This window comes from Bolinopsis microptera, chromosome 3, assembly GCF_026151205.1.
Source record: "Bolinopsis microptera isolate Bmic1 chromosome 3, MBARI_Bmic_1.0, whole genome shotgun sequence".
NCBI classification, from domain to species: Eukaryota; Metazoa; Ctenophora; class Tentaculata; order Lobata; family Bolinopsidae; genus Bolinopsis; species Bolinopsis microptera.
In genome coordinates, this window is record NC_087074.1 from 5,365,322 (window position 1) to 5,393,004 (window position 27,683).

The following is a 27,683-nucleotide window of genomic DNA, read 5'->3' on the forward strand; positions in this document are numbered from 1 at the left end:
AATTGAACTCAGCCCTTTTATCACTGGCTCTGTTTTAGTTGTCCCGGAGGTAAAAAAAGCAGATGTGGTCGAGTGAAGCCGTCAGTTTCAATAATTCAGAGATCTCAACTTCAAATGAGAGCCCTACCTTAACACTAACTCCCGTGGTTTAGGAGAAGGTGAAGGACTCGATGGTCTTCTTGAACACTGCAACCATTTGCTGCTATGTGAAGTTGTGCTCTCCAGACTGTTTATTGACATGTGAGTGAAGTCGGAGCGTGAAAATTTATCATCTACTCCTTTTCAGATCGTAACATTCGTCCCCATCTATTCCTTCCTTGCAGGAGCATATAACACACAAATTTCTACAAAATTTTTCAGATTCAAGCAAATTGGGGACGTTCAAAGGGTGCAAGATATTCAGCTTGACAAAATACCGGTGAAAAAAAATTTCGCAGGCCGTAAATTGACTCCTCCAGATCCAGTCTTAACCTTCAATTAGGCATAACTCACTAGCTGAAGTAGCTCCGATACATCCGATTAGAACCTATAAGACTGGCCTCCAGCATGCCATTTTTCAAATTCAAGCAAATGAGAGGGCTGTTACTTTCAGCATTGTACCATGATATTGATATTGATATTGATTTAGGATGCATCACTGATCATATTAGAAATGATAGCTATCTGTATTAATATCATCATGTGACGTTATATGGCATCATAGTGTTTTCATTTTCTGTAAAAGTATAAATAAAAGTGTGTGTGTATAATTCTCGTTGATGAGACTTGGGAGTAATATTGTTTTTTCGCTGAATTAGCGACGGATTAAAGAAACTGTCTCGACTAATACAGAGTGTTGACTCTAACATTGATATTGTCAGTTGTTCCATTGTTCAGGAATTATTAAATGTTGTTCCATTGATCAGGAATTATTATAAATTGTTCAGGAATTATTAAATGTGTTCTCTACGGAATCAATGTTATTTCTTTTCAAGTTAATTCTATTGTTTCAGATAATTTGACCATGAATATTGCACAGCTAGACTGAAGGCTGATGTGTTGTGTGAGACACGACTAGTGCCTGTCATGCTCTACTTTACATTTGGTAGCCAGTCCTGAGTCCACAGTGTACGATACAAATAATTCATAATTTGTCACATCTTACTTTCACATTTTCCCTAAAGAACGATGTTCTTCTATTGTTCAACTGATCAGTGCAGAGACGGCGTTACTACTGCAGGAGGCGGTTTGATAAAACAGCATTTTATATTGCCTTTACGTCTTGAATAAAGCTTTCCATTGTAGTGGCTGATCCACGAGACACTGCCTTATTATAGTATTGAAATAAAGAGCACTCCTGCACTCGTTATTACCGGGCAGTGCTGGTTTTATGTCATTTGCTTTTGTTCTATGTTCTATGAGTATATTTGTGGTAAACGTAACGGCTTACCTTAAATCTTTTGCATAAAGTAAGTAACTTAAGGAGAAAAACTGGTAATATCCTTTAAGTAAGGTCTAAACGGTGAAACAATTTATATATTTTATTATAAGAGGAATAGCCTGAGCGTGCTAAATCACTCTACACTCGATCTTCGAGATTAAAAAAAAGGCCCCCTACAGTTGAAATAGTCGGGTTTCAAATAGTCGTTCAGGGCCAGCTAGAGAACGGGTTGGAAAAGTCAAGTGACAGTCAAGTGTACAGTGATTATTCATCACCCAGAATAGCCTACATTAGCAGGGTATATGAATATCTAGAATGCAGTCATGCTACACCTTTTGGCTTTTTCTATCCGACAGTCTCTACGAAATAGCTCCATGTTCAAAAGCGAGTTGTTGTTGGGTATTCCAATGGCCGAACAACCGGGGTACAATTATAAATCATCATATGAAGTGACGAGTATAGGATATTACGAAGTGATCATTTTATTTGAAGCCAAGAATCATAATTTTTGAGAGTTGTTTGTCCCATTCCCAAGGAAGAAATGAAACTAATTGTAAAAAATCTGTAATTGTAAAGAAAGTAAGAGAAATGCCGATGAACGTTGGGGTTGACAGAGGTCGGAATAGTTTAGGACACATAAACCTGGGAGCTCGGATTAAGTCCAAGACTATTACTAAGATCAAAACGAAAGGAGACAATGCCCGCGAAGAAAATGAAAAAGTCAATTTGCGGAAGAAGAGCCTGCTGTGGCGGGGAAGCATGGTCGAGGTAATGTGTTATTATTTATTGTTTTTATTTTTATTTAGTTTGGGGAAACAGTTAAAAATAAAGGATACAAGATATCTCAGGTAACTAAAGAGTTTCACCAAATATTTGTAATGGTATAAATGTAGATCTAAACTAGTTGAAATAATCGATAGAATCTTAAATTTCAAGTCCATTGACGTGCCATCTATAAGTCTGACATCACGACATATTATGCATATTATTATGTTGTTATGGCAACCTCGTGTTTACATTATCAGTTTCTTTGGAGCTTATCTTTTACTTCGCATTTTTGAAAGCTACGGGGAAAAAAGCGGCGTAATAAGACCGTGTGTAGTGACGACCAAATTCAAGCAAAGCTCAGGGCTTATAATTTACATCATATGGTAGTCAGGTGTGGCTGCCCTATACCAACATTCTCAGCAACATCTGTCAGAAGAAAACACAGTCCGACATAGACACACTCACACAATTAGCAAATGACAGCATCGAGCGCCTGCATCTCTCGGTGCTAAAATGGACGACCGGGGTCAACAAGAGAACTTCAAATATCCCGATATGGGGAGACACAGGACGATATCCCCTTGGAATACAGCTGAGTTAGCTCTTTCTTGATTTCCACAACAGGCTAGTCCTCCTTGACAGAAAAAACTCACCACAGATTGTTCGCCATGCATTCGTAGAGCAAAGAAACCTAGAGCTGACCTGGTTCCGAACATCGAGAGCGCTGAGTGCTGACCGACGCATTTGACCCAGGAGCAATTAAGCGCACAATTGTCTCGAAGAATGTTCCTATGCCGAACAGCCAACTCGTTCAGAGTAGACTAAGGGATTGGTTTCAACAAAAGTGGGAAAAAGCTCGAATTGAAAACAAAAAGCTTGCATTATACAACGAAATCAAAAGCAGCTTTAAATTAGAACCGTACTTATCTCTACCCAATCACAAGAAAACCCGATGTACCACATGGCTGAGGACAAGCTCCCACAAACTTAATATCGAGACGGGGCGATATGGCTGGAAAATTCAAGCATCTTCTACAGAGCTTGCACCTTCTGCTGCACCTCAGGCAGAATCACCTTAGACCTCCTGAACAAGCTCCCTTTAACTTTGAGTGACATCATTAAAGAAGACGAAGTCCATTTGCTTAAATAATGTCCAGTCTACAAGGAGATCAGACAAAGAAACAGCACAGAACTTCACAACATGCTCACAAATAGTCAATTCAATAAATTATTTAATGAGAATTACATTCTTGAGACTAGAAATTTTGTTTATAATTTATTTCGTGAAAGATTTCCTAAAAGTAAGCTAGGTGACTTAATATCCATATTCCGTGCACACTTTGAAACCATTTCTTTATTTATGATATTATGTTTTTTGTTTGGTTGAATAATTGTCATTTAATTGATTTGGATCTGACACATGTAATTTTGTAATGATCTTTTTAATTTCTGATTTCTAATTTCTAAAATATCTAATTTCTAATATCTAATTTCTAATTTCTAATTTCTAATTTCTAATTTCTAATTTCTAATTTCTAATTTCTAATTTCTAATTTCTAATTTCTAATTTCTAATTTCTAATTTCTAATTTCTAATTTCTAAAATTTCTAATTTCTAATTTCTAATTTCTAATTTCTAATTTCTAATTTCTAATTTCTAATTTCTAATTTCTAATTTCTAATTTCTAATTTCTAATTTCTAATTTCTAATTTCTAATTTCTAATTTCTAATTTCTAAAATTTGTAATTTGTAATTTTTAATTTCATATGGCCGTGTTATATTAAATTGTTGCAACTCTGCTCAGAATTGGATTTGTGACCCAGTTGAGAAATAGAAGTATATTTCAGCTAAAGTATGGGCTCAGGGCTTATACTTTGCGTATTACGGTTTATGAATTTGATGATTTGTGACAATTGCATGTGTTCCAAATGGACTACTAAATGTGTTTTGTAATAACGTTCCTTTTACGTAAAGCGCCTAAATTGACAAAATCACGAAATCTCAGTACCTCTACTTGTTTTTCCAACTATAACAGTTTAGGTTACTTGAGAAGTTTCAATAACAAATGGTTCAATCAAGACGTTTATCAGTTCAATGTATTGCAATTACAGTTACTACTCGCCAATTAAAGCAGCGTATCGTTTAATAGTAAACTGTCTGTAGTGAGCTGTGTGTTGTGAGTGTTGACTAGCTCCCTCCCTCCCTCCCTCCCTCCCTCCCTCCCTCCCTCCCTCCCTCCCTCCCTCCCTCCCTCCCTCCCTCCCTCCCTCCCTCCCTCCCTCCCTCCCTCCCTCCCTCCCTCCCTCCCTCCCTCCCTCCCTCCCTCCCTCCCTCCCTCCCTCCCTCCCTCCCTCCCTCCCTCCCTCCCTCCCTCCCTCCCTCCCTCCCTCCCTCCCTCCCTCCCTCCCTCCCTCCCTCCCTCCCTCCCTCCCTCCCTCCCTCCCTCCCTCTCCTCTCTCTCTCTCTCTCTCTCTCTCTCTCTCTCTCTCTCTCTCTCTCTCTCTCTCTCTCTCTCTCTCTCTCTCTCTCTCTCTCTCTCTCTCTCTCTCTCTCTCTCCCTCCCTCTCTCTCTCTCTCTCTCTCTCTCTCTCTCTCTCTCTCTCTCTCTCTCTCTCTCTCTCTCTCTCTCTCTCTCTCTCTCTCTCTCTCTCTCTCTCTCTCTCTCTCTCTCTCTCTCTCTCCCTCTCTCTCTCTCTCTCTCTCTAACTGTTCTGGTCTGAACAGCAGACACAATCACACGACGAATCTGCCGCTTACACTTACAGTTACTGTATCCTTTGAGTAGTTGGTTTATTTCAATTTAAAGATCCGCCACTAGCTCGATCCTTTGTCAAAAAAGCTAATGATCTCGAGGTGCTGATCATCTTCATTGATCTTGATGAATCACAGAACCGCGGCTTCTCCGAAAATGATGGCAGGAAGGACACTGCCGTGCAATCTCTTAGCAGCGGTCCTTTTACTGGGCGGCGTTCAGCCTGTCATTCCGCCGAATCTCTATGTTTATGTTTATGAACATTATAGCCTGGGGTCCCCAGGTAACGGTCCTTTTGGTCGCGATAAAAGTCACTTGATTGCTATATTTCGATCAATGTATACAAGGGACTGTACCCCTGTTGAATGAAGCACAAATCTTTCCGGAGAAGGTCTGTTCCCTTTTGTTCGTCAATATCTCAATAAGTAGTCGGCTTTGTACGTTTTGGTAAATGATTACAGTTGTGACAGTTTTTTGGGATAATAGGTTAATCAACAAAGCACACAAATCCATCCTTAATTTATTTTCTCATCGATAATGATCGAGATGCGATCACTAAAAATAGTCCACTTCAATAATATCCCAGCCAATATACATTTTCATTTGTCCATCTGCTGTACTTGATGATCTTGTTCAGGACGGTCATAGTTAGATATCGTCTGTTTGCATTTTCAGTATCCGGACCATGAAGTATTCGGGTCAACAAATTTGGCACATTCCAGGGGGTTCTGAAAGGAGCTGGGAGAAGACCTCTAAATCTAAGTCTAAGGTACTATTGGCAATATTCCAATATTTTACAATCTTGAAAGCATACTCTCCTAGCTCTGCTGCAGATCATTGTTAGGAGGTGCACGATAAAATTAAACTTGCTCGGATTTTTGAAATTTTTGCACCTTTGTTTTTTTTGAGAATGTGAGCTTTTTCGCATTGCCAAATTTGTCATACCTTTTTGGAATGATTTAATGACGCGCGGCTTTTGGTGTTTCAGTATTACTTTTAAGTTTAACTGTAAAACTAAAAGTCGCGTAATTTGACGAAATTCTTTGATTTTCGTCGTATTACTCCGTCATATTTTCGGTTAACGAGTCCAATTAGAAGGACCTTCTAATTGGACTTTAGAAACTTTTGGAAAAACTTGGTGGATATCGGTCCTTGGTGGATATCGGTCATTTATATTGTGGACACTCGGCAGACTCTGATGTACACTCGCAGCAGACTATGATGTACACTCGGCAGACTGTGATGTACACTCGGCAGACTCTGATGTACACTCGGCAGACTATAATGTACACTCGGCAGAGTCTGATGTACACTCGGCAGAGTCTGATGTACACTCGGCAGACTCTGATGTACACTCGGCAGAATATGAAGCACACTCAGCAAAATCTAATGTACACTCGGCAGACTCTGATGAACACTCGGCAGACTCTAATGTACACTCGGCAGAGTCTGATGTACACTCGGCAGACTCTGATCATGTACACTCGGCAGACTCTGATGTACACTCGGCAGACTCTGATCATGTACACTCGGCAGACTCTGATGTACACTCGGCAGAATATGAAGCACACTCAGCAAAATCTAATGTACACTCGGCAGACTCTGATGTACACTCGGCAGACTCTGATGTACACTCGGCAGAGTCTGATGTACACTCGGCAGACTATGATGTTCACTCGGCAGACTCTGATGCAGTGGCGTAACGTTGCCTGTTGGCGCCCCCCTGCCGAAAAAAGCGCCCCCCTGTTGGCGCCCCTCCCCTTTTGGTGCCCCTCCCTAAAATTGAACAAATTAGGTGATTTTAAAGAATACACCGGTAAAATCTCTAAAAAAGTGTGTATCTAGAGCAAAACGCGCAGTTTTGCTAGTACTTTAGTTAAGTTTTCGAAATTGTCCCACATTCAAACGACGATTTGGCGCCCCCCTAAGACGGCGCCCCCCTGCACAGCGGGGTCAGCAGGGCCTTTCGTTACGCCACTGCTCTGATGTACACTCGGCAGACTCTGATGTACACTCGGCAGACTCTGATGTACACTCGGCAGACTCTGATGCACACTCGGCAGACTCTGATGTACACTCGGCAGACTATGATGTACACTCGGCAGACTCTGATGTACACTCGGCAGAGTCTGATGTACACTCGGCATACTATGATGTTCACTCGGCAGACTCTGATGTTCAATCGGCACAACCTGATGTACACTCGGCAGAACCTGATGTACACTCAGCACAACCTGATGTACACTCGGCAGACTCTGAAGTACACTCGGCAGACTCTGATGTACACTCGCAGCAGACTATGATGTACACTCGGCAGACTGTGATGTACACTCGGCAGACTCTGATGTACACTCGGCAGACTATAATGTACACTCGGCAGAGTCTGATGTACACTCGGCAGAGTCTGATGTACACTCGGCAGACTCTGATCATGTACACTCGGCAGACTCTGATGTACACTCGGCAGAATATGAAGCACACTCAGCAAAATCTAATGTACACTCGGCAGACTCTGATGAACACTCGGCAGACTCTAATGTACACTCGGCAGAGTCTGATGTACACTCGGCAGACTCTGATCATGTACACTCGGCAGACTCTGATGTACACTCGGCAGACTCTGATCATGTACACTCGGCAGACTCTGATGTACACTCGGCAGAATATGAAGCACACTCAGCAAAATCTAATGTACACTCGGCAGACTCTGATGTACACTCGGCAGACTCTGATGTACACTCGGCAGAGTCTGATGTACACTCGGCAGACTATGATGTTCACTCGGCAGACTCTGATGCAGTGGCGTAACGTTGCCTGTTGGCGCCCCCCTGCCGAAAAAAGCGCCCCCCTGTTGGCGCCCCTCCCCTTTTGGTGCCCCTCCCTAAAATTGAACAAATTAGGTGATTTTAAAGAATACACCGGTAAAATCTCTAAAAAAGTGTGTATCTAGAGCAAAACGCGCAGTTTTGCTAGTACTTTAGTTAAGTTTTCGAAATTGTCCCACATTCAAACGACGATTTGGCGCCCCCCTAAGACGGCGCCCCCCTGCACAGCGGGGTCAGCAGGGCCTTTCGTTACGCCACTGCTCTGATGTACACTCGGCAGACTCTGATGTACACTCGGCAGACTCTGATGTACACTCGGCAGACTCTGATGCACACTCGGCAGACTCTGATGTACACTCGGCAGACTATGATGTACACTCGGCAGACTCTGATGTACACTCGGCAGAGTCTGATGTACACTCGGCATACTATGATGTTCACTCGGCAGACTCTGATGTTCAATCGGCACAACCTGATGTACACTCGGCAGAACCTGATGTACACTCAGCACAACCTGATGTACACTCGGCAGACTCTGAAGTACACTCGGCAGACTCTAATGTTCACTCGGCAGACTCTGATGTACACTCGGCAGACTCTGATGTACACTCGGCAGACTCTGATGTAAACTCGGCAGACTCTGAAGTACACTTCATGGCAGATTCTGAATATGTACAATCGGCAGACTCTGCACAAAAACTACCACGAACTATAATCTTATATTTATATAATGACTATGACAATAAGGGCTGATAAAGCAAGCTCCTGTGAAATTCTTCGCTTCGAACAGTGACCCTGTGACCAGGCCTCCAGTACTATACCTCCCCCGCGCTGGGGTAATAAGTAAGAGGCGGTAAATTATGTACAACTTTGATAAGGACTCACCCTACATAAACAGCTAATTTATATACTATAACTTATGCCAATTGCCACGCCTCACAGATTTGCTTCAGCAAAATATGAGTGGTCAGTATAGGGCCCATTGATCAATTATTGTTCATTCCTTGACCATATAACTTCGTCTAATCATAATTGGAGTTACTTTGTGATGCAATCGATTATTATTAACGATTTCAAATCTCATTTATTATCAACTATTTTATTACTTCCTGACTTTTACTTTTGATTATTATAAACAATCTGAAATCTCGTTAATTTATTACCCTACCGTTTATAAGGGGTCATGTTAGGCTACGTATTACGAAATCACTGAGGGGGAGGGAGGGGTTTATAGTAGTAAACTACATACTAGCTAATACGTATTACGTAATCACTGAGGGGGAGGGAGGGGTTAGTAGTAAACACTAAACTGTAAAGATGTGGTAGCTATACCTTCTAGAACGTTCGAATATTGTGGAAACAGTGAGACGATCAGTGTTCTAAATATTCTTAAATCGCTTAAATTCGACCAGTTTTCGTGGGGTGGATAAATATAAGATCATGGTGTTGCTGAATATTTAGAACGTCTCTCTTCCCATATCTCTATCATATCTTTACAGCTACATGGGGCTTTTAATTTATTACAGTGTAATTGTAAACTATAGCTATGTGTAAAACTGATTACGGAGAAGGGGGTATAAATTGACCGACAAATGATTCCGTAATATAATAAATAATAAATAAATTCTAACATTTATTACACGCTTCGACATTAAAATATACCCAACAAAGATGTACATTAAAGTCATTCAAGCGAGACTTAGTGTTGAAATAGCAAGATTATGGACTTTTTAAACAGTTCAGATTTTATGAACAAATATTTGTATGAAGTTACCAAAATTATGCACTTTCATATCAGTTCAGACATTATGGACAAATATTAGAAATATTATCAAAAGCTAGTTGGAAATAAAACGTCTTTAGGGCATTTTTAAAACATTCTACAGATGATAATGATCTCACTGAGTAGGGTAGTTCATTCCAAATTTTTGGTCCACAAAACATAAATGCAGCATCTGTTCGTCTGAAATGAGGAGCAGGAGGAACTTTCAACAAATAAAAGTCATCATCTAGTCTGGAACTTTGTCTTCGTACTTCCCTTAGATTGATGTGTCCTTGTAAGTACTGAGGGGCTATGTTATTTAGACACTTGAAGACCAGAAGTGATATTTTGAACTTAATTCTGAACCGAACAGGCAGAAAGTGGAGCTTTTTGAGGTAAGGCATGATAGGTTCACGTATCTTTTTTCCGTAAAGACCAAAGATAAATCTAGCAGCATTGTTCTGTATCTTTTGTAGCTTATGAAGATTCTTTTCTGTTACTCCATAATAGACTGAGTTGCAGTAGTCTATGAAACAGAGGATATTGGAGTGAACTAGCTGAACTTTTAGGTCATGGGAAAGCTTCGAACCGATTCTTGCTAAGTCCCTTTGATTCAAATAACATACTTTGGAGACAGCATTTATTTGAGAGTCCAGATTCATTTGGTGATCGAAAAGGAATCCCAGGTTCTTGGCCTTGCTAACAGGGCAGATTGAGAGGTCTCCTAAATCCATTGTCTGGATTGGGCTGACATATGGTCCTATATCAATGAACTCTGTTTTTTCATCATTCAGTTTTAGGAAGTTAACTGTCATCCATTGCTTTATCTCCAGAAAGCAATTTTTCACAGCTGTTAAATCAGGATTAGAACTGTGAACATCAAAAGTAAAGTACACCTGTGTGTCATCTGCATACAAATGTATCGAGAAACCATATTTTGTGACAATTTCTTCAAGATCTCTGGTATACAATATGAACAGTAGTGGTCCTAAAATGGATCCTTGAGGTACACCAATATCCAGATAGCCTTCAGAAGATGTGGCTTTTTTTACTTTAACCTTGAATGTGCGATTATTAAGGTAACATTGTAACCAGCTGAGTGCTAGTTCTGTAATACCATACGCATTCTTGAGTTTCGTAAGAAGGAGGTTATGGTTTATGGTGTCGAAAGCAGCTGATAGATCTAAGAGTAGAAGCACAACATTCGATTTGCTGTCAATCATCATTAGAATATCATTATGTATTTTGGTAACTGCAGTTTCACAACTATGGAATTTTCTATAGCCTGATTGATATGGGGAAAACAGGTTGTTGACATCAGCATATTCATTTAATTGGCAATGAACTACTTTTTCTAGTATTTTGGACAGATAAGTTAGATTGCTAATCGGTCGATAGTTTTTCAGCTCATCAACATCTAAGGTAGGTTTCTTGAGTCCAGGCCTAATAGATGCTTCTTTTAGGGCAGATGGAAACTTTCCGACTCTTAGTGATTCATTCACGATGTAATGGATGATTGGGAGAAGCTCGGGTAAGCAGTTCTTGAAGAGCCACATTGGTATGACATCGAGTACGCTTGATTTATTGGGAAGACTCTTAATTAAGGTTTCAAGGTCTGATAATGAGACTTCCTTAAACTGATTAAGTCTACACTTTGCATTATCTATCGAAGTAGAGTCCTTGGTACCTTGACCGTTTAGGGAAGTGTTTTGAATTTCCTTCTCAATATTAGAGTAAATGGTCTTTACTTTTTGATCGAAGAAAGTCTTGAGTTTGGCAGCCACTTCGATATCTTCACCATTTGGCAATTTGTTGGAGCCATATTCCTTATCTAAAAGTTTATTTATGACTTTATAGGTCCCTTTCGAGTCTCCTTTGCAAGAACTGAGCTGTTTATCATAGTAGCCATCCCTAGCTCGATTGATAGTGATTTCTGCGTCAACACATTTTTCAAAATGAGTAGTTTTAAACTCATCATTCTCTGGATACTTTTTGGCTTTTCGTTTTGCCCTTCTCCTCTCTCTGACAGCAATTTGACATTTATTATCCCAAAAATCAGACTTTTCAGCAGTAAATCGTTTCGTAATAAGTGGGGCATGTTTGTCTAGCACCTGTTCAAGGACATTTTGATAAAGGTTCACAGTCTCGTCTAAGGATTGATATTCAGAAAGGTTAAGCTCTGAACAAAACAGATCTTCCCTGAACTTATCGATGTCAATTTTGCTTAGCTCTCTGACATCTTTTTCTTCATATGTACGAGCTTTATGAAGATCGAATGTGACTGGGACCTGAAAACTTACTAGATAGTGATCAGAGCTGGTTCCAGTGCTTGTCTCTACCATCATATCTGTTACAGACAATGAGTCACTTACACAGCCTAGAGTAAATAACAAGTCCAGTGTCCCGCCGGAGATGTGAGTAGGAGAGTCGACATGCTGAAGGAAGCCTTTGCTCTCACAAAGAGCAATAAAGTTCTGGGCAACATTATTGTTCAGGTCTTCAACATGGAAATTAAAGTCACCACAAATAATTGGAGATCCAGTTTTAAGCAGAAGATTGTCCAGGTATCCATCAAAGTCATCCATAAACTTAGATATTTTTGTTTCATCATATTTCGCTTTGGCCTGAGTGCTGCGATAAACTACACATAGCCTGATAATCTCACCAGCAGTTTTAATGACACATTCAAGTACTTCAAAAGATGAATATTCAGTAACATCATTGCGTACAGGCGATATCATTTTGGGGTTGAAGAGAAAACCAACACCACCTCCCCTACCTCTTCGAGGGGCACTGATAATATCGAACCCAAAATCACGGATTTCGGCAAACTTTGCCCGATCATTAGTTTTTAGCCAAGTTTCCGTGATACAACAGATAGAAATCGAGTTATCTTTAAGCATTTCTAGTACGCCACAAGTTTTGTTGCATAGAGACCTTGCGTTGAAACAACCAATAGAAAGCTGTGATTTCTGTCGATTAGCACCTAATTTCACATTACGTTTTTTGAAATAAAAAATAAATAAAATAAATAAATAAATAAAGTCAATTTTTACAGCACAGCAATATATATCTAAATATCAGATCCTCTGTAATCATAATGTATAAAAAAAGGAGCTTTTCTCTGTGCTGAAGGATGAATCAAGGCAGATCATGGTTCTGTTAGCAGGCCACCCTAGTTATGGACAATACATATATATAAAATAATTAAATTATAATTTTAAAATTGTGTCAAGATTGAACTAAAACATAACTCAGGGTAAAATAGACGTATTCCCTTCGTCAAATTAACTATTTACAATACTAAACTTAAACGAACTCCGGGTAAAATAAACGTAATCCCTTTGTCAAACTTGCTATTTACAATAAGTTAATAAATTAATACGGTTGAAAATTATTTCATATTCAATAACAATGTAGCATCAATATAATTGATACAAATGAGGAGCATACAGTGAGAATTGCACATAACAGGAGGACTGGAGGTATGGAGCAATAATGATTGACAGTGCACCTTTCCACTGATGTTCCTAATTTCCTGTAATAGCTTAATAGGCATGGAAATACTTTGATTGCAGGGGATAGATTGGATTCACTTATGTACTGAGATAACTTATCCGAAATAACATAACTGCCTAGATACATTGGCTAGTGTTGGGTGGGATCATGAATTTATCGTAAGAGTTATCCCCTTGGTAATTCTCATCAGTTAGCAACATATTCATAAGAGTTTCTTTGTATAACTTAGAAAATTTCTTAACGTCGTCACACTCTCTAAGGGACTTTGGTAATATGTTCCAGGCCTTAGTTCCTAGATAGTTAAACTCCTTGTGAGATCTTGATTTAGGAGTATAAAGATTGCAGTTTTCTGCCTCACGTGATCCACCAGAAATATACGAGAATTTCCCGATAAAATGCTTTGGACATGTTTCATTGATTATACGGTACATATATGAGCTAAGATGAACCTGTCGTCTCAAATGGAGAGGAAGCCATCCCATATTTTTGTATACATTAACCGACCTCTCTCTGATGTTTACATCTAGGGCTATTTTAGCAACCTTTTTGTACATGATATCTAACTCTCCTAGTCGTTTTTTATATGTTCTTGACCAGATGGTGTCTAAGTAGTCAAAATGTGGCAACATAAGTGCATTAGCAAACATCTTCCTGAACTTAAGAGGGAGAAGTTTTTTTGATCTATACATAGCACCAATTCTTTTGGATATCTTTTTCTTAATGTTATCAATATGTTCATTAAATGTCAATCTGCTGTCAACTATAAGTCCAAGGTACTTATGGGATTTAGTTTCACAGATTACCAAAGTAAGGTCATCACAAATTTCAACAAGGATAGCATCAAGGTTAGGCTTAGAGTCAAGGATCATTAGTTTTGTTTTTTCATTATTCAGGGATAGTTTATTAGCCTGAAGCCATCTGATAACTAATTTCAACTCTTGTTTGATGTTACCATAGTTTCCTCTAGATATATTGTCAAAATATAATGCACCGTCATCAGCAAATAGATAAGGTTTAGAAAATAGGCATGCATTAGGCAGGTCATTGATAAAAATGCTGAATAGAATTGGTCCTAATATACTTCCTTGAGGCACTCCAGAGTTCAATGAATGTAAATTGCTTATCCTACTCCCAACTCTAGTTTGCTGTAATCTATCTGTGAGGAAGCTCCTAAACCAGCTCAATGCAGTATCTTTTATTCCATAATGCTTCAGCTTTTGAATGAGAATATCATGGTTAACAGTATCAAATGCCTTTCTGATGTCCAGGAAGATAATTGCAGGATGCTTGGCACTGTTCTTAGCAGTAAATATACGATCAAACAGATCTAACATGAGATAAGTTGTAGAGTGATCTTTACGGAAACCATATTGATGCTCTGAAAGTATTCCCTTTTCATCAAGATATTGAGTCAGTTGGGAGTTCACACAAAATTCGATGCACTTTCCAAGAATCGGTAAAATTGAGATTGGTCGATAATTACTAGGATTCTCAGTATCACCATCCTTATGGATTGGGGTGACTTTTGCAACCTTGCAGCTGTTTGGCATGATGCCACTGGATAAACTCAAATTTACAAGATGTGTTAATGGAGCAATAAATGCAGGTAAAATTTGTCTAAACACTCTCAATGGTATATGATCATTAGTGGATTTGCTACAAGGGATACTTGCCACATAGTCTAAGATATTGGACTCAGTTATTTCAGTAAAGCTATTCAAGCTGGTCTCGTTGTCAATCTGCTCATTTTGTAGATAAGATAGAAATTCATTTTCATTTTCCAGCTGCACTTCTGCTTGGATCTTTGGACCTATTTCAGCAAAATATTTATTGGTGGTTTCAGCATCAAGATTGTTATTGATATTGTTAGCTTTAACAGGCAGATTTGATGCTGTCTTTATCGTTTTCCATACACCCTTTAGATCATTCATGGCACACTTGGCTTTCAGTTCTGTTGCTAAGTTAGTCTTCCTATTAATTCTAGACAAATAGGTTGAATAGTTTCTCTGCCGTTTATATGCCATCCATAATGAGTCACATTTATTACAGTGTATAAGACCATTTGGATGTATACGTCTGTTCTTGTTGTGTGTTAAAAATTTACGGTAAAGTTTCCCTTTCAATTTCTTACTTTCTAAAAATTCTGGAGATGGCTTATGGATGTAATCACTATGGCACTTAATTTGTTTAATTGGACAGAAGTGATCATAGTAGTGATCAATATGTTCGTTTAAACCATCAACTGCATCATTCAGACTAGTTGAATCTATTATTGGTCTATAATCACAGGTTTCCAAAAATTCTTTAAGAGCAGTAACATTCATTTTGCTGTGATCTCTTATTAGTAACTTCTTGAATTTTGAGGCCTTATGCACATTGAAATCGACAATGAACTTTACGACCTGATGATCTCCTATACAATCATCAAGGACTTTGCAGTCAAGAAACTTGGAGTAAGTGTTTGTTATGACAACATCGATTGTGGTCTTTGTGATTCTGTTTCCTAGTTTAGCAATGCGGGTAATATCCTGAACTACCTGTACCATTCCAAACATTTTCATTGTAATGTCTAATTTCTTATAGTTCATACTGCTGATGTTGTTTTGGTCTACATTTACATCACCCAGCCAAATAACATTCTTACTTCCTATACTCATCATGCAGTCTGTCATATAATCTAAAAATTTGTCAAGAGGACTAAACAACTCAGATCTGTAGAAACAGCAGATGAAAATATTGCAATCTGTAAGATGGATCCAAATAGCCTCGATTTGGTCATATTGCAAAACTAAGTTTAGTTGAATCATTTTAAACTTTATGTGCTCACTGATGAGAATGCCACATCCCCCATGACCATTGTCGTTATGACGGTCTTTGCGGATAAAAGTAAAATTCTTGGGTAGGTTTAGACTGGCTGAGTCAATATCCGACTTAAGATTTGTTTCATTCAGGCATAAAACATCTAATTTCTCTTTCCAGATTAGATCTTGGATTTCAAGACATTTTGGCATACCTGTTAGTCCTCCCTGCATGTTGCAATGTCCCACTGCAAGCTTTTTGGCATGGTATGAAACTGTGATTTTACTAATGCACGGGTTAATGCAAGAACTGCTGTGAGAGCATGAAAATTTTTATAATTTATGCTGCTATAAACTTGTCAGAATAAGATAAATTGCAGAACTGGCAAATTTGTATGAGATAATAACAAAACTTTCTAAAACTTCAATAAACATGAGGAACAATGTGTAATTATCCCTTATCATATCTAGAATCTAGATGAAATAAATGTTAACAATCTTTCTGAAAATTCAAACTTGCTTATGGGCCCAATACTTCAGAAATTTAGCAAGTCGAATAACACCGCTTGTATTGAGGTGACAGTTATCAGATATTTTTGCAGATGGTCTGGCAAAATAAAATTCTTTCCTGAATCCACTTCTATTATAGTTAAATAAATTATGGGTGCTAATGTAATTAAAACAAGAATCTTTGCTACACATATCCTTAATAACCTTATTCAGCTCTGCCACAACATCATTGCGGCCTTTTGTACTCCTGGGAAGAATATTGAGAACATTAATTGTTGCATTCGGATACACTGACTTGAGATAATTTAAGAGATTACTAATGTCACCCGCTGCATCCTTCAGTGACTTTGAGCCAAAATAGACTGTGTTCACATTATTAGTTCCTGTCATAATATAAATAATAGATGGGGATGGAACGGAGTGTAGGTCAGTTTTTAGTTTATTTAACATTACTTTGGCATCAGCCCCAGGATAAAACAGTTTACTAGCACTAACAGTGGACGATGATAACTTGTCCGCATCAAGAAACCTGAACATAGAGCTGCTTATGAATAGGACAGACTTTTGTGAAGCTTTGGCTGGCTGTTTGCAAACTGAGAGTGCAGGTGAAGAAGAGTCTGTCAGTTTGTGTCCTGAATGAGGGATGGATGGGGGCGGTGAACGCAGACCAAACTCAGTTGACTGAGTGATCCTAGGGGGCTTCATCAGTCTTAGGGTGATGCTGATCCGGGGTTCATCACACATTTCGTCTGGCAGTATCTCATGTTGAAAGTCAGCCTGAGACAATTTGGACATGATGAAGACATCTCCATGCTGAAGTTGCACAGAGCCCACAACTTCATTGCTGCCGTTTGATCTAATTTGCAGTGTTCTCGTCGCACCAAGTGAAATGGTTACAATATCAGAGTGTTCTACAATACATGATTCAGAATCGCTATGAGCTGGCATGAACTCTGCTCCAGTTTCATATAGATTGACGAGAATACTATTGTGTCTGAAATTGGGTAATATCACATTAATGTAGGAGCTGAGTTTAGCAAGGTAGGAATCATTGTGTACACTTTTTGGGTCATGTGTTGCACCTGAATACTCATAGGGAAAGTCACCAAAATAAACCGATTTCCTGTTTTTAAAACCGTGACTGAACTCAAGTTCTTCCATTAATAGATCAAGTGAAAATTTAGAGAATGGACCATCATCTAGTAGGGTAACTGGTTTCACTGGTGATGGGGAACAAGTTACAGATATATTCATTGGCCCCGGTGTTATAGGATCGTAGACAGGGGCAGGGACCAAGTTTGGATATTTGTCTCTGGGCTTAGGGGTGTTGATCCGTGATTCACCAGTAGCAGTAGATACAGGGAGATCAGACACATAAAGTCAGTGTTAGCAGCAATACGTTTAGTTTCTCTTACCAACACAGGACAATCGTAAGCTGCCGCATTATGTGTTCTTGAATTCTCGGCATCATTAGTGTGTGTTGAAGCCAAACATCGAGCACAGGCATGTTTGTCCTTCTTCTGCTTAAATTGGCATGCTGAAGACCGGTGACTTCCCATACAGTACATGCAGGTAGGATGTTTATTTGTTTTGACTTCATTACAGTCAACAGAAGTGTGTCCAATCATTTGACAATGATAACACTGTTTGATGTAGAAGCGATCAGTTACTTTGTATCTGCGACTACCTAAATAGAGAGATCCTTGTTGTTGGTTAAAGAGGACTCTATAGACAGATGGTGATAGTTTGATTCCAATAGTGAGCTCTATGCGTTCCTGCTTATCGTTGGTGAAACGTTTTATCTTATTGAGATAGACAATACTGATAGTGTGCCCTGCTTCATACAAATCTTTGATGGACGAGTTTTTCTTCACAATTTGGGCGACTAAGTGGTTCTTTTCAAGATCCCTAAGTTTATCGGCATCATTCCCTACAGCTGTAGTGTCTATATCGTCAAGAACTTCAGAAGAAACACCATAAATAGTAACTTTTGGCAGCATTTTGTTGCCATTCTTAGACTGATATCCATACGAATCTAAGGTATTTCCATCATTGAGAAGTGAAGTAGCCTTATCACGAATTTCAGCATTAGGGAAGCCAATTGAAACTTTCTTATTGTTTTCATTACATCTGAGAAATACTACTTGACTGCTCTTTAATTTATCAGTAGCAAATTTTTTCACATTTGTCATTGTTGCAGCATTTACCGATTGTTCTTCTTTCGGGGACAGAATTAGAATCTCGGGTGATGAAGGTTGTGTACGTGTTGGAGCGATTGGAACATGTGGTGGTTGAGCAGATGGTGTGGAACTGTTTGAGTCGGTAAACAAGCTGGAATAGAGAACGTCCTTTGTATGAGAAACAGTACCAGATTTTGTTACAACAGTGTTTACTTTATTGTCAATAACATCATTGATATTTTTCGTGAGGTCTTCTTTTAAAGATGAAAACTGTTCAGCAAATTGTTTCATAAAATCAACCTGATCTGAGGATCGCTCTTGAGCTCTCTCAGGTTTCTGGGACAGTTGTTCCTTCAGCAAGGTTTTAAGTTCAGACATCTCTTCCCTGAACTCCAAATTTATGGCATCTATTTTATTATCTAACAATCCTACCCGATCTACGGTAGTAGCAGCCCTCTTTTCCTCCTCAGCAGTACTACAATCATTACAGATAAATAGAAAGCGACCAAATCGTTTAGCATAAGATGAAGTGTTGTTCACAGCATGAGACAGGTGAGCAGTAAAAACCGTGGGCGCACTGACATTGCAAGTTTCATCACAGTTGATAGCATGAAAACTGTCCTTACACCAAAAACACTGTACAATGTCGGTACTTTTGACAACCTCATCATTCGAACAAGCTTTACATAAACCGTTGACGAGAAGATTCTTTGCAGAGTTATGAGCAGACTTTTCCATTGCAATTGTGTATTTGTACTTGTATAGATGTACAAAGGTAAAGTACAAACACCGTGCAGTAGCAGTGCAGTGGCAGTTAAAATTTCCGATTAAACAGAGATAAGGGAGCTCTGTTTTTCAACACGTAACAAAACTACAAACATACATATCTACAAACATACATATATTATGTGAACTTCAAATTTTCAAATCTTATAACACATTCAACTTCGTTAGAGTTCGGTTAGAGTTTGGATAGATCCGAGGGTGTACCTCGAACTATATGTATTTTACATAAAAGCAAGCCCGTGTCACGGTTTAGATTTAACACACGACTGGGCCAAGTACTCGACATTTTTGAGAAAAGTAATAGTTAGTGCTCCAACACTGTCACTCGTCCAAGTTGATGAAGTGTTAATGAAATTTTGATTACATTTGGTCGTTCAGGCTAAACTTAATTTAGTAATTTATCCGAGTATGACTTTAAATTAGAATCGAAGTTGATATCATCATCCACAGAAATTGCGTTCAAGATTAAATTTGTGTCGCCCCAAAAGTTAACATTTCCGTTTCTTCCCCTCGCTAAGTTGTCATTGAAACCTTTCTGGAATAATTGCAATTTGAATGATCACTTTTCAGGCTTATTTCTAAACCAATAAGAATGTAAAGGCAATAAGAATAAAGGGAGAGCAATACCTCCTATAATTTCGTTACTTCTTACTTCTTACCTTTGCTCTCTTGCGGCACTTACTTTGAGACATGTTTTCCTTATTTAATCCTTATTTAATCGTAGCGCTTTCAATCGCTTGATACTTTCCTACGTCTCGACGAATTGAACTCAGCCCTGCTTAGTTCTTGCAATTTCTGCACTTAGTCCTGCTTATTCTGCTTATTCCTGCTTATTCCTGCATATTCATGCTTAAGGAATTAGTATACGAGGTTTTGTATAATCAATCTTTATAAGATTTTATTATTTTGTATCATATTTATACCACTGGCACTTAGCACTACCAGCTTTGCCAACTTTTAAGTTTTAACTAAATAACAAATACTTTGAGAAAATAAATATGATACTGCACGACACATTGAAATGTTGAGACTTCCTACCTAAACGGAATTATTTTTCTAGCTGCATTTCTAGCTCTATCATCATAGAGTTATAATAATATAATACTGCTTTTTCGTGCATTCCTTTCTAGAACATCCCCCTCATAAAATAAAAAAGTGTAATTTGTTCAATCTTATAACGACCCGCGTTATATCTAAACATCAATAATCAAACTGGTTTCGTTAAATTTGAGCAATAAATATTGATCCCCTCCAAAATTACCCAGCTCCAATATTTCAGGTACTCTTAGGAAGGGATATACCTGAGCGAGTGCCAATAGAAGTTCGACTTGACTGCAAGAACGCTAAACTAGTCAAGATTGACTGCGGAGGAGAGATGTTTATCACAACTGAACAATCTTTGTCTCGATATCCCAATACCTTGTTAGGAGACCCTGACGTAAGACTCTAGTTTCTAACCTGGATTCAACTGTTGCTTTGACCCAGATCCTAAAATGAATATCCAAAACTTACTTAACTTTTTCTTTAATCTTTATTTTTTATCAAATAATTCACGACAAGTTAATTATATTATTATACATCTCAAATTTCAGAGACGAGCTGCTTTTTATGATGCAAAGACAAGCATGTACTACTTTGACAGAAATCAGGATCTGTTTAATGCAATCCTCTACTTTTATCAGTCACCCGGAACCTTCCGGTAAACTAACATTATTTTTTTACTCTTTTTACATATTAACCTGTACTACTTTCACATATTAACCTGTGTCATTGTCTCTCAAGTTACGATGAATATTGAGAATCCACAGTGGCAACAATCAACTATTCTAGAATGCTTCCAAGTGCCAACTTGAGGTTGTAGTTGAGATATAACAAAAATTATATATAACAAATTATATATATATAATTTGTTATATATTTTGTTGTATATAACAAAAATACAATAGTCCCCCAGAGATGATGGATCCTGTAGTTGTTGAAGAAGAATTAGATTTCTTTGGTATAGATCTGGACCTCATGATAAAAGAATACGACAGAATTTATTTAGAACTTCACCCCGAACTTCCTCCAACTCTAAAAGAGACTATAAACAAAACGGTAGGACTCAGCTATGAATAGATGAATATCTACTTTTTAGTTTTTTACTGTAAATTTAAGAAGAATATCTAAATTATATTTAAATTCATGTGATTGGATAGAAATCCCGTGTTGAGCTCTAAAATCAGATTCCGTCGGACTATCTGTAATTCAGCAATAAATCAGGCTTATGAAATGACAAACTGATTAATGTATTCAAAATGATAAATATATCCTAGATGAATGTATCCAAAACGCAGGAAATTTCACTTATATTACTATATCCCGCAGATTACAGATCCGAGCTATAACAAAGCTGGAATGGTATGGGGCTTCATGGATCTGGCGTGCATCATAATGACCATATCCTTGTTGGTTATAGAGACAATCCCAGCGTTCCATGATCACTTTAAGAAACCCTTTGCTAAAGATGAGATAACGGGACAGATCCAGCCGTACAAGATGGCCACCTACATGTTGGATGTGGTTATCAACTTGTTCTTCACGGTTGATCTTATCATTAAGTTAGTTAGAGTTTACTTCTCCACAGTCGACCCAATTTAGTCAAGTTATTTAATGTTTAGTTTGCATTATCGCACACTTGCATACATTATTTACTTTTGTAGGATATTTAGTCAAGTTATTTAATGTTTTGTTTGCATTATCGCACACTTGCATACATTATTTACTTTTGTAGGATATTTCTGATCATACCTTTGCCCTATAAAGTCATAAACCACAAAATCTCGTCGCCAAGGTTTTTATCCTCGAAGAACAGGAAGAGGTTCTTCTTGAACACAGTCAATGTAATGGATATCCTGGCAGTATCCCCGTTCTACCTCGAGCTCCTCGTCTTCATCGCTACTGGAGGGGAACCTTCTCCGCATTTTTTTGCGCTCAAGGTGATTATTAATATTTTATACGTAATCATTGTAATCATTGTAATCATTGTAATCATTGTAATCATTGTAATCATTGTAATAATTGTAATCATTGTAAAATGTAATCAATGTGATCTTTGTAAACATCAAGACACAAGATACTAAGATACCAAGTGTTCATTCTAACCCTCTTTTTGTCAGGTGTGTAGGATAGTTAGAGTCGTCCGAGTATTGAAGCTGGTTAGACACAGTAGACAGTTGACGGAAGTACTTGAGGTATATAGCAAAATTTAGAATTTGTTCGCTAATTTTTTGTTACGTTGATTCTGAAAAAATGCAAAGACACTGAAAAATGCAAAGCCATAAGGTTTAGAATCAAGTCACTTTTAGATCTTGTAGTTTAGACCTAAATAAAGCTGGTTTCATATTGATATCTAACCAATTTATCGGCATAAAGGTAATTGATTTTTAGCTTAACCCATTAGGGACGACGAGTTTTAAAGTTTGCCGATTTTGATGCCGTTTAACACACTAGGTCACTTTACAGCAAAAATGAGATATCCAAAAAAGCTAATCTGTATCTCGTTTACTTTAAAAGATACAGCTATGGTCGCATACGACCCACTCGTCCGGGTCGCAAACGACTCATCACTGTTTTTCGGCTTTAACTTCTGAAACAAAGACGTTAGGATAGAATAAAAACTGTAGCATAAGTTAAAAATATAAGGTCAATACTGTGTGACTCTAACTTTTAAAAAATAGAGAATTCGGGTCATTAACGACCCACTCGGCTCACTTGCTTATCACTACATATGTCCATGTAACTTCTTGAATTCAGCCTAAAACATGACATCATAAGTGCAAACTTGCCTCTCAGCAAGTGATTATCATAATAAACTGCGAAAAATCGGTTAAATGGGTCATTAGCGACCCACTAGGATCACAAAATTGATTAATTAAATATAATGTTGTCAAACTTTTATAAATATTAGTATAAAAACATGTTATATCTTGGTCATTACTCCTGTACGTTGATTTAACTTCTTAAATCGATCAACTGGGTCAATAACGACACACTCGGAAGTTGAACCACGTCATTAATTATCAGTATCATGCCGTTCCACCATCAAGAAAGACACTCGTAGGTCTTAACTCCACGCAAACCACGGGTGGATGACCACTAGCCCTCATGAGATCTGGAGTCTCAAGGTGATCTGCAGATCACGTCACCCAATCACTGACGAATAATGAGCAGAATTGGATTGATAGGTAGGTGAGTTTATCAGCTGTTAGTACACGACCGTAATGTCGTGAGACGACAAACAACGTGCCTATCTTTTCCCGATTCCTAAAAAGTCCAAGAAGAACTATATACAACTGCTGGATTCAGATTTCAGATGGCTGCTTCTACTCATTTCGCAGCCTCCTTTCTTTACTTCTTAGAGGCCGTTCACATATTACGTAATCACTTATTGGACAATTTTTACCCCCCGGCCCACCCCACTACATAGCTATTATGTCAAAATTACACTAGCGTAATCATTTGGAAATCCCTCTCCCTCTCGGCCGATTACGTAATACTTGGTTTCGTTTTGAAAGCTGCCTCGTTGTTGCGGGGTTGTTACCCAAAACGGAGTAGTTGTCTGAGAGATTGCAGGTTGCAGCACCGCCAGCCAGATGGGGGGGGGGGGTGCTTTTTCCTTGTCCTTCTTCACAGAGCTGTAGATGTAGCCATCTGAATGCAGCAGTTGTTTAGTTATTCTCGTACTTTCTAGGAATGTCAAACAGATTGGCATGTTGGATTAGAATAATATGTAATTTGACCGCTCTTCTTTCAATATTTACCCGAGGTTACAGGATATCTCGTATACTTCGTTCAGGGTATTTTTCTTGAGTGACATGATCTGATCACCGTGGGACCCTGGGTCTCAAGCGGTTGTAGCAGGTCGTTTACCAAGATTCGAAATTGACGAAAAAAGTGACAGAATTTAAAAAGCAACAACAACAGTATGGCTATTACCTAGCAAGTTAGGAACGAGGGCCGATCTCCTTTTCTTTTGCGACACGGCCACGGTCCTTTCGGTACAGATTTCCACGGCCCACGCACCATAGTCAGGACGCAACTCCAGGCATATGCAGTCTTGTTATTCTCGCAGCTTTTTGATGAGTGATGACGGCCCTTCAGTTGGCCATGGATCTCAGGAGGGCTAGTTGTCAGCCACCGTGGTTTGTGTGGAATTAAGACCTACGAGTGTCTTTCTTGATGGTGGAATAGCATGATAATTAATGACGTGGTTCAACTTCCGAGTGTGTCGTTATTGACCCAGTTGATCGATTTAAGAAGTTAAATCAACGTACAGGAGTAATGACCAAGATATAGCATGTTTTTAAACTAGTATTCGTAAAAGTTTCACAACATTGTATTTAATTTATCAATTTTGTGGTCCTAGTGGGTCGCTAATGACCCATTTAACCGATTTTTTGCAGTTTATGATGATAATCACTTGCTGAGAGGCGAGTTTGCACTTATGATGTCATGTTTTAGGCTGAATTCAAGAAGTTACATGGACATATGCAGTAATAAGCAAGTGAGCCGAGTGGGTCGTTAATGACCCAAATTCTTTATTTCTAAAAAGTTAGAGTCACACAGTATTGGTCATATATGTTTTTAACTTATGCTACAGTTTTTATTTTATCCTAACGTCTTTGTTTCAGAAGTTAAAGCCGAAAAACCGTGATGGGTCGTTTGCGACCCGGACGAGTGGGTCGTATGCGACCGCAGTTAGTAAACAGCGTCTAGATCTGTTTGTGAACATTTGATTATCACGGGCTTTTCATTTGTCTCAAGGAAATCGTTGCCCGCAACTATTTTGTTCTCAAAAAATAAGCCTACATAAAGTTTAAATGTCCCAATCAAGGCAAGAAGTTAAGTGAAATATTTTCCAATTATGACGACTAATTAGTCTAATTATTTAATTGTTAGTGATTAATTGGGTCTCGACTGGAAAGTCAATAATGTAGCCCAATAAATTTTGAGCATATGTGCGAAAGATTCGTGGCGTTTAGTATTTTGGTTTGTCCTCTATAGCCTCTAGAAAAGGTGAGTCGTAAACGACCCTATCGTCCCTAATGGGTTAATTGAACTCTCCTCAATTTGAGCAGGTTGAGAAACACTAATAAAAGCTGCATTTTATCGCACATATATTGTGTACTCTGTAAATTATAAAACATTTTAAAAATTTTAAAAATCGCCTTATTATATGTCCCTTTCACAGCTACTTCAGGTGGTATCGTCAGCAAAACAAGAGTTCATAGTCCTGATCGGAGTGGTGGGGGTTGTTATCCTCCTTGTGGGCACCATTATGTACTTTGTGGAGTTCCAAATCCCTGATGTATGCTATATTATAGCAGTTTATCAGCAGTTTCTGTGTTTCTTCCTTCTTATCTGTTTCTTTTGTTCCTAATTGGAAATAGCGCTTGTTTGAAGTGATTATGCCTGTTAATATTGCACATGTGCCATGTACAGTTCCGTCAATTTTCTTTGAAAATAAAATCGTTGTTACACGATTATTTAAAGGAAAACATAACACTTATCCTTAGCAAACTAAGCTAAGAAAAATAGTTCATGAATTATTTATCCTCAGGAAGGCGACGAAAACGTTGATTTTAAATCTATTCTACACGGTTGCTGGTGGGCCATCGTTACCATAACAACAGTCGGTTATGGAGACCTTTTTCCGAAGTAAATGAAATACCTGATCAATTCGTATTGAATCACCACAATTAGCTTGGATGTTTTTTCACAGACCCATATTCTCTGAAAATATCCCAATCTCTTCAGAGATTTCAATTCTTTTACAGTGTTACAATGTGTTACAAATATGTTTACTGACCTCATCAATTCTGGGGTCCCATTCTTTTCAGAGACTTCCATTTTGATATCCTCCCTTTCAGGTCTTCATTAGGCAAGTTGACGGGAAGTTTTGTTGTACTGTTTGGAATCGTGGTCCTCGCATTCCCCATGACCATCATCATCTCCAAGTTCCAAGACTCCTTCACCATCAAGAAACTGATCGCCAACAAGGAAATGACCCGAAAGCTGCGTGAAATGGCCATCAGTGGTTACTTGAATAGTTACAACTCATCCCAAATAATGAACGGGAAACCGAAAGCTCATGTCCCTCGAAAATCAGTTCTTAAAGAAGGCTCTCTGGAGACACCAATCGAGGAGGCAGAGGAGTCACCAGCACCAGAATATCAGCAATCTATTGGACTGCCTCAATCTAGCACTCAATCAGAATATTCAGGGCCGTATAAATAAATTTATTAAACGGTCAAGTAATGAAGGTACAATGAAGTAAAACCCAATTTTACGGGCCTGTTTTTTATGCGATTTTAAAACCATTCGACTATTCAGTATTCAGTTCCCACACAACATACGTCTATCCCGTATTAAACTAATTACAACACTGAAAATCTATTACATTTATTAAGGATGTTACAGAAGGAATGTATTTAATGTAGTTTGAGGAGTCCTAACGTCCGACAATGGCGTTTCTCTTGTCGCTAATATATTCAAACAGAAATTCTCACCGCAATATTCCGGCGATTCTTACACATATTTTAAATCCGGACGTTGAGTACACTGTATTTAGTACCTGGGGCTGTGTTTTTTCACCAACAATTGGTGTGTTCCAAGAATTGATGAGTTTTCTATAAATAGTAAGTTCATTACTTCATTTTCCATTCAGCTGTATAAGTATTGTATGTGTTTGAAATGTGTGGTTCATGGTTGTAGTGCAACCAAAACAGTAACACTTTGCTACCTTCATAATGTGATCGTAACATATTTATTGCAGATTATATTGAGAATTCAGATGTTCCGATTTAGAAATTTGTCTAATTCGTTTTTGTTCTACTAAGTATTTTAAAATCTTCCAAAATGTCCCTTCAATTCTGATGATTTTCCGTTTATCAAATTTTTCTTCGTTAATTTAGAATCCAGTACCTCAATTGCTTCTTGTGCCAACTACAGTGTAATTAACTGATTGGTTATTGGCCAGTCAAACCTGTCGAATTTTAGTCCAAGAGAGCATATTATATATTTGAGTAGTACCCAAAAATTGTATCGTAACTCCTCTCAAGAGTTTAGAGTTGACCGCACTCCAGGACCATCAGCCAGATCAGATCCGCGGCAGTGGGACCCCCAGACACATAGCTCCACTTGAGAAAATATGTGTCTGTTCCAGAGAAAGAGGTCGCTCACTATTTTACCAATCTCGACCTGCTTCCCCGGACATGACTAGAGTCATGGGGCTGGCACAAGGAGTCAACTACTCCTCCCACTGTGACCCCCTTAATCATAATGTAAGGGAGATCGTCTAAAATCGTCCTTAGTGGTGTAAA

At 38.5% G+C, this 27,683-nt stretch overlaps 1 protein-coding gene across 4 annotated transcripts; it reads left to right on the forward strand.

Annotated features, from left to right (window-relative positions):
• Positions 1-1,989: 1,989 nt before the first annotated feature.
• On the forward strand, positions 1,990-27,216 carry LOC134813032 (shaker-related potassium channel tsha2-like). Of its 4 annotated transcripts, XM_063820698.1 has the most exons (11): positions 5,138-5,331; positions 5,616-5,709; positions 20,600-20,758; positions 20,913-21,019; positions 21,267-21,417; positions 21,688-21,920; positions 22,154-22,298; positions 22,479-22,553; positions 25,553-25,669; positions 25,922-26,019; positions 26,232-27,216. In XM_063820698.1, exons 1-11 carry the CDS (start codon positions 5,306-5,308, stop codon positions 26,596-26,598), a joined length of 1,572 nt encoding a protein of 523 aa, XP_063676768.1. In that variant the 5' UTR covers positions 5,138-5,305; the 3' UTR covers positions 26,599-27,216. The 4 variants fall into 4 exon arrangements, with proteins under 4 accessions (XP_063676766.1, XP_063676767.1, XP_063676768.1 ...); XM_063820696.1 differs by lacking the exons at positions 5,138-5,331; positions 5,616-5,709 and adding an exon at positions 1,990-2,188; XM_063820697.1 differs by lacking the exons at positions 5,138-5,331; positions 5,616-5,709 and adding an exon at positions 1,990-2,188 and having other exon boundaries at positions 25,562-25,669; positions 26,232-27,184.
• The last annotated feature ends 467 nt before the right edge of the window (positions 27,217-27,683 follow it).